We start from the raw sequence: 11672 nt of genomic DNA on the forward strand, positions 1-11672 counted from the left end.
TCGGAGATGGGGAGAGGGAGAAAAACCAAAACCTCACCCTCTTTTCCCTCTCCCTCTCTCTGCTTCTATGCCTCTGCTATGCGGCTGCAGGAATCACCCCTCCCTTTCAAACCCTAGCTCGATGGGTTTTATTAAAAACAAGATGATGAAATTGACCCCCCTACTTCTCCCTTGGACAGCCCTCCTCTATGTAATTTTTAACGAATTATGACCTACAGGGGGTGTCCAAGTAAAAAAAAAATGGGGCAAAGATTCCCCTCTCTCTACATGATCCTAACCCTCTAATTTGATCTAATGGCCCTTACTCATTGCTTGAAGAGGAAGAAATAGAAATTTCCAAGAATGCCCTCTTGTACATGGGAAATGACGTATTTCACCTCCGCCCTTCCGAACTTGCATCGCGACCCTGCCTTAGCTCGTTCACTAGGCAAATGTGGACGGATCTTGACGAAATTTCATAGGGACCTTGGTGGGACCCTAAGCTAGCCCAGGGTGTAATTTGGGGTCCATACACACTGATTTGAAAAGGTTAAGCACAAAACATGGAGGTGCAGGGCACGGTCAAAAATGGGGTGTCTACAATACTAAACCCAAAATACAAATTAAGAACATCAAACTTCTTGAAGCAGCTAGTGAACTGCTTACTACACGTCCAATTTGGTGAGTTGGTCAATCAGGCTCTTCATATGTGCAAACGAAGAACCCTCTTCTTCCAGTGCTTTACGACTCGCATTTGAAATCTCTTTAACCCTCCCCCTCACCCTGCTGTCCCCCATCAAACACCTCACTCCCCTCTCCACCTCGTCCGCACTAACAAAAACCCCTCCCTCATAATCCAATTTCAGCTCCACTGCCAAACCCACATCCCTCACCAGCTGAAACCCATTCAGCTTCTGCTCAGCATACAGCGGCCATGCCAGAATCGGCACCCCATACCACAGGCTCTCCAGAATGGAGTTCCACCCACAGTGTGAAACGAAACCCCCCACACCAGGGTGTGCCAAGATCGCTGTTTGTGGGATCCAAGATGGCCATACCAATCCTCTCTCTTCGATCTATTCCAAGAACCCTTCCGGCAAAACCTCATTCAGATTCGCGTCCTCTAACATGCCAAACCCTTCTCCAGAACGGCACCGCAATGACCACAAAAATCGAGACCCACTTTGCTGTAACCCAAGAGCTATCTCCTTCACCTGACGCTCAGGGAATGCACCATTACTCCCAAAGCACAAGAACACCACCGACGCAGCGGGCTGCTTGTTTAACCATTCGATGCATGGGTTTTCTAACGATGGTGGCTCGCCATTGAGAGCGAGCAAGGGTCCGACTGCATAAATGGGTGGAGTCGGATGGTCAGTTAAGCATCGGCCCTCATTGATTGCTTCCAGGACCTTGGATTCTAGCTCTGTAAAAGTGTTGATTATTATGCCCTTCGTCAAACCCATCTTTTCGCAGAGGAAGGTGAACCACTTATAGCCATCAGATTTCTTGTAAGCCCAAGGGTTCCCCATGGGTTCATTCAATCATCTTGTTTTGATGATTAACAAACGCAAATTGATTAGTCATTTATGGACTAATTGTTTGCCTTGAGTGTTGTGCTGTACACAAGGAATTCACATGTCAATCCATGCTAGCACACACCATTGATGGCCTATGCTTGAAGATTAACCAAACAAAGGACAAAGGAGCTAGACAATATTTGGACAAACCATACCTTGGAGGATCAACCAAGGAGAAGTTCCACACAACCATGTCAAAGCATTGAACAAACAAAAGAAGATTAATAAAGGCCAAAGCTTGTGGATCAACAACTTTCAAAGGAGCTTGAACCAAATGGTGGCATCATCCTTGGAAGGTGTCAAGCAAAAACGCTCAACCTTGAAGATCCCAAAGCAAGCCAAGCACACCATTGAAGATCAAATGAAGATTGGCTCAAGAGAACAAGAGAGTACTTAGAATGAGACAGTATGCATCACCTTTCTCTCTTGTGTTTTCTCTTATCAAGGCACATCTTAAAACCCCTAAAAATATTTTTTCAAAGAGACTAACACACCCTTTAAGGACTTAAATGGATAAGTGAATGGACATGGTGGTGTACCAACATGTTGGGACCCATATGACATTCAACACAAGAATGAACAAAACAGAGTTCCGAAGCAACAACTTGGACCAGCAACTAAATACTATCAAAACTTATTTAAAATATTTTCAAATATTTTTGAAAATATTTTTAACGGATAGCTCTCATTTTTCTCATATCCGTAGAGTACAGGAACGTCAAAATCTTATGAGAAATGAGGGAGATATGAATTTTACAAGTTAAACACTAAATGCTGAAAAACCAGTCTCGGAACTCCAAGAATTTTCTCGGAGCTCCGAGAAATGGTCCAGGGAATAAAATCCCATATTCTGTTTGAATTCTCGGAACTCCGAGAAGTGTTTTTGTTCAAAAAAATATAGCCGTTGTGGTGCAACGGCTAGTTGAATATTTGACCCAGTTTTGACTGTTTTACCCCCCCCCCCCAAACGGTCACATGGAGTTGGGACTTCATATATACCCATTCAAAGGGTCTAAAAGATAAGATGAACATTGTCCAACTTCAAAAAACCCTAGAAAATCATTTGTGAACTATTTTGGGTAATTTCTCTCACCAACCTCTTGTGCCTTGATTTGAGAAAAGCATTTGAGATTGGTTTAGGCTTAAACTTGTCTATTCTTGAGAGCATCCTTGGAGCTTCAACTTGCATTGTAGCCTACATAGAGGCAAAGCTTTTATCTTTTTCTTTATTCGATCGGTGGCAAGGGCATCCGTTGTTTTTAATTTCCTTGGGTGAAGTGCTTAGAACTCGGCGGAGAAGGAGAGTCATTGTAAAGGTGGAAGGGCATCCTTATTTAATTCCCTTGGATTGTAAAAGCCTTGGAGCCGGGCGTCGTGGAGGTCTCAATAGTGAAAATCCTTAAGTGCGACCTTGAGAAGAGTGGAGTAGGCCGTTTGCCGAACCACTATAAATCTTTGTGTCACTTGTGTGATTGGTATTTCTCTCACTCCATCTCACTCTCTTATTTGATTATTTGTGCTTAGAATTGAGTGAGTAGTTAGCATTGACAATCAACCTAAATATCTTAACCTTGCCAACTAGGCTATTAAAATCACCTAATTAAGTTTGCTAATAAACAAGGGTTTTGAACTTATATTAATTTGTAATATTGTTTAAGTTCAACTATTTCAAACTTAATTAAACAAGGGATAAGTCTTGGGTGAAATCTTAGGAAAAGTTTTTAAAAAGGTAAAGGTTTTATAAACATCCTATTCACCCCCTCCCCCCCTCTAGGTTGCCAAACCAAGTCACTACTTGGATTTCATTTCTTGTCCATGACTACAGAAGGAAGGATGAAGGGTGACAATGGCTCAAAGCCCGGGATCTCGACTAGTCCTCCAAAGTCCTTGAATTCGCACGCGAATTTAGTATGGAGGGTGGGGAGGTAGAGCATAAAAGCTATCAAGATGGCTGAAATTGGGGAGTAGAGGTAGGGAGGGATGCCGAACTCGGAGGCCACGTCGGTCATGGTGAGGGAGAAGATGTCGAGGATTAAGGCGGCGATAGGGGTGGAAGGAGAGGAGGAGAGGAGTTGAGTGATGGCGTGTTTGACGTGGGGCTTATGGCTGTTTATGTAGATTGAGATGGAGGCTTCTGGGCTCGGATTTGGTGTGGATTCGACGTAAGGGAGGTGGACGAAGTGGATGTCGAGGCCGGAGGAGGCCACTGATTCGATATACGAGGTGGTGGTGGAGAAGGTAGAGGATTTGTAAGGGGGTGGAACCAAGAGGAAGGTGATAGAGAAGGGATTGTGTTGGACAAGGCGCTTAGCTAACTCCACCATGGAAATAAGGTGCCCGATTGCGGGTAACGGCACAAAAACCAGTCTCATAGGCATCTTCCCTTCACTTCCTTCTCTTCACTGATTCTGTTTTGCTTTGCTTTATGCTGCATGGATGTCTTTTTATAAGAAGGGACTCTTAGGTGGAAGTACCAACCTTGATATTTCATCCACAGCATTGTTGTTTGGGCTTACACCATATAAAAACTCCTCTTAGCAACCACCATTTTTTAGCTATAGACAGCAACCACACAATTTTTAGCTTGAGATTTGCTAAATACGAGTGACTATTTTAGCTTGGGATTTGCTAAAAAAAATAGAAAAACAAAACCTAGATATAGATAAGAACTCAACATTCTAGTTTTCAAGATTTGCCAGCAACAATTGTGGCTGAACGAGGAGGAAGATGACTAGTAGGGTAAAAAATCAAAAAGGTGATAATGGGAAAGTAAAAGAAGAGGGAAGAAGGTAAAAACTAAAGTCAAAACGTGTTGTAAATGCCAAAGGGCATTTTCGTCCAGCTCTTACTGACGAGATCTCTTTTGTCCCTCGTTGATAATTTTTGAAAAGCATGGGTCATGTTGATAATTTCGCCTACTGTTTGTCCCCCATCGGTAATTGTTCCATATTTGAAATAGTGAGATGGAACCCTTGAATTTCAAACTTGTCAAAGGGTTCCATTTTGCTTTTCCTGACAAGGTTTTTGACCGAAATACCCTTCCACCCTCAAAATACACGTTAAACCATAAAAAAGGATAAAAAAGGGTTCCCTTATTTTTCTACCAATCCTTCTTTTTTCCCCAATCTCCATTAACGCCTGGAACAAAAAAAGGAGAAAAATGTGAGTTTTATTTTTGTCTTATTAGGGTTTGTGCTTGTAACCCCTAATATCTCATTTAATGTGTTTGATAACTCTGTCTTTTTATGATGGTGTATAAGGGTGTCTTAAGGGCATCTTAAGGGTTTATATGGGCTCATAAGTGTTATTAATGTTTGATGGGCCTACCATTAAGTTGAACCCTTGCTATGTATTTCATAACTGTCGTGATTAAGGTTGTCTAAGGGTTTATAAGGGTTGATAAGTGCTATTAATGTTTGATGGCCCTACCAATGAGTTGAACCCTTGCTAGGTATTTCATAACTGCTGTGATTAGGGTTGTCTCAGGGATTATCCAAAAAGATATTGCAAACCCTCTCAAGCCATGGGATTGGGGAAATGTACCAGTGCCTTAAAAATTTTGAAAAAAAAAAAAAAAAAACATTTGGTGGGCAAAACCCTCTCGAGCCATGGGATCGATATTAGCAACCTCTGGTTGAAACCCCCAACTTGCAAATTCAGCTCCAACTTGAAGAAAAACATTAAGCCCTGTTTATTTTGGATTTTGAAAATTAATTATTTCCTAAATTGATTATCGGGCTCAAATTTACATTTACGGCCTGTTTGTTTGGGATTTGAGAATTGATTTTGAGTCCATATATGATTATTGGAGTCGAAGGGCCTTAATTTTGAGTCCATTAATCAGTTTTTGACTCACAATAGGTTCACAAAACCCAAAACAAACAGGGCCTAAAGAAGCTACACTCCAGGCAGGGAAGAATAGTGTTATGTTCCACGGGATGGATTGTTAGCGTAGTCTCTTAGATGAAAATTTCTGATTCTTACTAAATATTTTAAAAAGAATTTTGTCCTTTTCTCTTCCTTTGAAAAGTCAAAAAAGGAAGGCCCTCATTTCCCTCCCTATTTACAACATATGCCATGCTTCTTTAAGTGTAAAAAACACCCCAAACTTATTCAAATCCATGGTTTTAAATTTCAGTTTCGTCTAAAATTTCGGACCTATCAGAAACCGAAAATTAAGCCGAAATCCTGAAATTTCGTGCGAAATTTGGTATTGCCGCACAAAATCCCATTTTTTAAGGACGAAATTTCGATCGGAATTCTTTAAAGGAATAAAAAATATTATTTTATTTGAAATTTCGACAAAATTACCGAATTTTACGAAAGTTTGATCGAAATTTGGTAAATTTCGGGAATTTCGGTTTCAGTACCGTTTCGTTTCGTTCCTCACCGAAATTTCGATTTCGGTCGAAATTTAACACCATGTTCAAATCTACAAAGGGTTGCCACTAAGCCCTAAAAACGTGATTTCCCTCTTTCCACCGGCATTTCCCCCCAAAGTTTCCAAAATCCCATTTTCCACATTAAATCTCTTCAAAAATTTTGAATCCCACTCTAGATCCACCATTCCTTCAAGAAATCTCAATCAAACCCATGTTTACATATTGATTTTCCATAAAAAGACATCAAAATCCCCTTGATAGATTTGGCCAAACGTCTCTTATCCTCCCATTTTTCTCTCTATAAATACCACTCAATGATCCTCCTCTCTACATAAAAACTCTCACAAAAGAATAGGGCTGGCAATTTCACACGTGAAAACGGGGATCCGCCCTGCATGGGGCGGGGATTCCATGACTTGCAGCGGGGACGGGGACTTAAAAAATTCCCCGAAGCGGGGACAGGGTGGGGATGGAGATGGACCCGCCCCGTTTTAATATGCAAGCCATTATCAATATCCTCTTATTTTAGTAATGTTTTAGTTTTTGTTTTTGTTAACAGTAAATATTTTTTTAGACTAGTGATATTGGCACTACCATATTTTGATAAGTGCACAAACACGGCTTGTCTTTTTCTTTTTTATGGGCATTAAAAATCTTTTTTGAGGTGAGGATTTTTTGTGCAGGACGGGAGACGAGGCGGGGATTAGATATTCCCCGTGGGGCGGGGAAGGGAATTTCCCTTCCCGCGGGGACGGGGACAGGGAATGCAACATCCGGTCCCGCACCATTGCCAGCCCTACACAAGAAATCACAGTAACAAGCAAGCTTTTCTTAACATTTTCCTTCTTTTTTTTCCTACATTTTCCGTTACTTCAACACCGGGGCAGCGGCTTCAATGCCATCTCAGAGTCTTCAAACATACCTTCACTATCTCTTCCTTGACGCGATTCTCCGGTCATCTCTGTAAACAAGAGAGGCCTAAACCCTTCTATTTCATAATAGGGATTTATTTATGCAGATTCTACTCTCATATTCATGATTTTATTTGCACCGATCTGCCTGTGTTGATCTTATTCATATTTACACCATTTTCATCATCTTTTCTTGTGTCTGTTTACACTAATTTACTTCACTATTCGTGTTCACACCTATATCTCGCTGCACACGTAAGGATTTTGAACTACCCTGTTTAGTTTATAGTTCTGTCTGAAGTTTGAATTTGGTAAGGGCCCGTTTGGATACCCCTTGGATTTGGATTTGGAGGTGAATTTGGATTTTTAAATCCAAATTCGGCGTTTGGCAAGCCTCTATTACATCTGGATTTGGATTTGAGTGAAATCCACAAGATTTACAAATTCCTCATGTTAGTGTAATTTTTTGGATTTATAAATCCTTTCTGCGAGAAGTTATTTATAAATCTAAATCTGACCCGTAAGGGGTTAAAATGACTAATATATACCAAAAAAGTGTTAAATGACTTAAGTACCCACATGACATTAAAAACTGATCAAAATACATCGTATACCAGGTAAAAATGACAAAATACCCCTAGTCATGCAAAATGACTAAAATGCCCTCTATGACATAAAAATGATCAAAATAACCTCATACAGGATAAAATGACTAGAATACCCCAATATCATGAAAAATTACTAAAATACCCCTAGATCAAGTAAAAATAACCCATGGCTCATAAAAAATGACTAAAATGACTAAAAATACCATAATGAGATAAAAATACGCCATATTAGGTAAACTCCCCTATATTAGGTAAAAATGACAAACTACCCCCGAGTCGTGCAAAATGACTAAAATACACTTATAACATAAAAATGATCAAAATAACCTCATATAGGGTAAAATGACTAAAATACCCCAAGATCATGAAAAATTATCGAAATACTCTTATATCAATTAAAAATGACCTATGGCTCATGAAAAATGACTAAAATAACTAAAAATCCCTCATGAGATAAAAATGATAAAAGTACGCCATATTAGGTAAAATGACTAGAATACCCCCGGGTCATGCAAAATAACCTATACTGGGTGAAAACTACCAAATACCTTGAGTCATGGAAAATGACTAAAACGCCTTTATGACATAAAAATGATCAAAATGCCCCCATATAGAGTAAAATGACTAGAATACCACTGGATCATGAAAAATGGCAAATATGCCCCTATATCAAGTATTTTAGGATTTTTTTGGTTTTGTTAGATTTCAAATTCAAATCCAAAGAGCATCCAAACAAAAAATAATAATTTAGACTTGAAATCCAAATCTATACACCCCTATATCAAGTATTTTAGGATTTTTTGGTTTTGTTAGATTTCAAATTCAAATCCAAAGAGCATCCAAACAAAAAATAATAATTTAGACTTGAAATCCAAATCTATACGTGGTCATCCAAACGGCGTTATTTATAAATTTGTGAATTTTAAAATTCTTGATTTCAAATCCATGGATTTTGAAAATCCAAATCCAAATCCAAGGGGTATCCAAACGGGCCCTAACTGATTCCTCCTTCTCACAAACATTCATGAGAATTTGCGTTCAATAATTCACACGAACATCCAATTTGTGGCGGCTTGGAACTGTTATCATAAGTTCTCATTGCTTCATTGTTTTATTGCATATCACTTACAGTTCTCCTCCTTGTCTATGACCATCTAGGTTCAGCACTGTACTAAAGAATCAGACCCCAATGTCCATTAATATCAGGACCTTGAGTGAATAGTTAAACTTATAAGGAAGATTAAATCCCAATTCTGATTGCAAAGTTCAAATTAAAATTTAAATTCACCACCTATTACTAAATTTTAAAGTCAAACAATCCAAGTTTTAAACTTATATAGTTTCCAGTACGACCCTTGATATTTGATCCAACAGCAGCTCACTTTCTGGGAAGCCACTGTTGGATCAAATATCAAGTGTAGTACCTTTACCGGACAAGGCACAGTTGGATCAAATATCAAGGGTGGTACCTTTACCTGACAAGGGCCTTATTGTTGTAAGGCCTTACACCACATAATTTCTAAGATAGGACGCCCCTATTGTTTTAATAAGGGGAGTGATAAATGGACCCCTATATCTTAAATCAACCCCTATGTGTCTCTCTCTCTAACCCATAGGAGAGAGAGAGAGACACATTGGGGTCGATTTAAAATATTTGGGGGTCGATTTGTCACTGCAATTTATAAGTGCTGATTTTTAATTAGGCCTTGAAACAGGTCACAGCAGGGGACGAATACATCACTTTCCTTTCATTATATCCTAATGACATCTCACCTAATCTTGTCGTGTTCGATTACAATAATCAAAGTCTTTTTGTATACTCCAGAGCTACCCACACACGAAAGTACCATATGCGACTTTAATTGTGACATCTATTATTTCTTTTGTCGTTAATGTGAACTGTGAAGGCTAATCACTTGATTCCTTTCCTTTCAATCATCGAATTAAAATTACTAAATAAATATTTAGTGCAAAGGAAACCAGTAAGCAGTTATGATCAATGGTAGAAGCCAAATTTGGGCTTACTAGGGTATCTTCGTGAAATCAAGACCGTTGATCTAGTAGAACATCATGATAGTGGGGCTCATCCCATGCGAGGATGGGAAAATCAACGTTTAGATTTTCCAGGAGTAAGCCTAAACGAGGGTTATAGATGAAAGGGGCCCAGAATCATCATCTGATCAAGTTGTTCTCAACTGCCCGGAAGTAGTTTCTGTTCTGACCAACGGATATGATCACACCTAAACGAGTAGCAGTGGGGCCCAATCAGTGTATTTTAGGAAGAATGTAGAAGTGTTCCTTTTATACCATTTTCCAAAGGGAAACAACCTTTATTTCAAGTATTGCAAGTTTAGTCGTACATAGTAGTAGTAGTAGCAGCAGTAGTAGTAGACTCAACTTCTGTACATTCATACTTAAAACAGTAGAAACCATACCCAACATAAAAACGACTCGCTGAAAACCAAACCATTAAGCATACGGAAGACTTATGTACACCACCAACGCCGCTCTCTCTATAGAAACGCCACCTTAACGATGTGTGCTCCTAGTGTCTCCACTGTAGAGCCTGCAGTCGAAACGACGAAGAAAATTAGGACGATAAAAATGATATTTACACCTCTTATTTTGATAGATACAGCCCCTTATTTTGGTTTCAAGAGAGTGAGAGGATGATGAATACCAGTCATAAACGGTGGGGGAGTTGGGCTCTGGCTTATCGAAAACATGGGCACCGATGCTTTTAGTGGCGAGATTACTACCAGGGTTGAAAACGCTCCTCCACACGTTGTCCTTTCGAGGAGTAGAAGGCGAGGTCGGTGTCCTCGGCGTGGCTGGGGTCGCCGGCATCGACATCGACCTCTGGTATTTGCTGTTTGCATCTCCTTCTGCACAACAACAGAGCAGATCAACTTTTTTTGATCGGTAAGATAGGGTTTGGCGTTCAAACCGTGCCATAACCTAAATAGTTTGTGCCCAAAAAATCATTTAAGTATGATGATTTCAACCTTCTATAGATGGTTTCCATAATATGCATTTCCTCTATAGATCGAAGGGGGCTTTGTCCTATTTATGTTATGGCCCGTCAAAAGGACGGTTTGGATCCTCTATGGGTTGAAATCATCATACGTAAATGATTTTTTTGGGCAAAACCTATTTATGTTATGGCCCACCAAATGGACGGTTTGGATCATCCTATGGCGTAGGCCGTATAGTACTTTCAGAAAAAATACAGGACTAAGGTACTAGACCATACAAAATCTCGGGAAGACAAAAAGACTAGGCTGAACCGAGAAGAGTGTACCAATGAACTATGAGGTTAGTGACAAAATAGACTCGGATCTTATAGGCGACAAGATCATCTACCTATTGATTTCGCTAAAATATCAAAATTCTTACAAGCCTTTCTTCATGTCTGCTTGAGCAATTTATGGAAAGCTTGGAAAAGTGGGTTTTAAAAGAAAGATAAAAGCCCTTCTAAGAAACGAAATTTGAAGGGAGGAAAGAAAAAGGAAAACCTCCAATGATAGGCAAGGGCCTAGTGGTGAGCCTCCGGAGCTGGTCAAGGCCCTGATCAGGCTGCGCCCCGCCAAGAACGTCGTCCCACAGTTTGTCTATCAGAACCATCTTTTCTTCACCAGTAGCGTTTCCCACTTGTGATATATACACATATATATACACACCTCACTCGCCTCTCTAATGATACTGTTAATTAAGGGCGATGATATTTTCACTCCCCCCTTCAGTACGCATTCGCTCCCCTCATTAACGCTTTTTGACGTCAAATCACGTTAAAAGGGGAGCGCATGCGTACTGTATGGGAGTGAAAATATGGGATCTTTTTGAGTTTTTTTTTTCTTGGTAAGTAATCTTTTTGAGTTATCTTTTCTTATCTCTCCTCGTCGGGAGAATATGGGAGTTCATTAAATAAGGGAGGAGTTGGCGGATAAGGATGAAACGGTGGGCCCGAAATATAAATATCTGGTTTACCGCTTCGTACGAGCTTCTAGGCATGTGTCGAAGGTGGACGTCAGCACTTGCCTGCCTTTAGTACAATGTGGGGCCCGTGAGGAAGAGGGAGATAAAGAAAGGGGGAAAAATAGGGTTTTTCTCGACATGTGGGGCCAATACTGCTTTTGGATTTTTCCACGCTTTGTTTACGTGAAAAATAAAGGTGTCGCGAGACTAGGGTTCGTCTTTAGGTTAGACCGCACC

At 40.1% G+C, this 11672-nt stretch overlaps 1 protein-coding gene and 1 pseudogene across 1 annotated transcript; both read right to left on the minus strand.

Moving 5' to 3' along the window:
• Positions 1–589: 589 nt before the first annotated feature.
• LOC143882631 (UDP-glycosyltransferase 88B1-like) lies at positions 590–4060 on the minus strand (annotated as a pseudogene).
• A 5709-nt stretch (positions 4061–9769) lies between these two features.
• On the minus strand, positions 9770–11345 carry LOC143884167 (dormancy-associated protein 1-like). Its single transcript, XM_077387585.1, has 3 exons — positions 10976–11345; positions 10141–10345; positions 9770–10026 (listed from the first exon to the last, which is right to left on the minus strand). Exons 1-3 carry the CDS (start codon positions 11082–11084, stop codon positions 9990–9992), a joined length of 351 nt encoding a protein of 116 aa, XP_077243700.1. The 5' UTR covers positions 11085–11345; the 3' UTR covers positions 9770–9989.
• Positions 11346–11672: the final 327 nt, after the last annotated feature.

Source organism: Tasmannia lanceolata, unplaced genomic scaffold (genome assembly GCF_043159265.1).
Source record: "Tasmannia lanceolata isolate RefF3 unplaced genomic scaffold, GAP_Taslan_0.1 ptg000008l, whole genome shotgun sequence".
In the NCBI taxonomy this organism is placed as follows: Eukaryota; Viridiplantae; Streptophyta; class Magnoliopsida; order Canellales; family Winteraceae; genus Tasmannia; species Tasmannia lanceolata.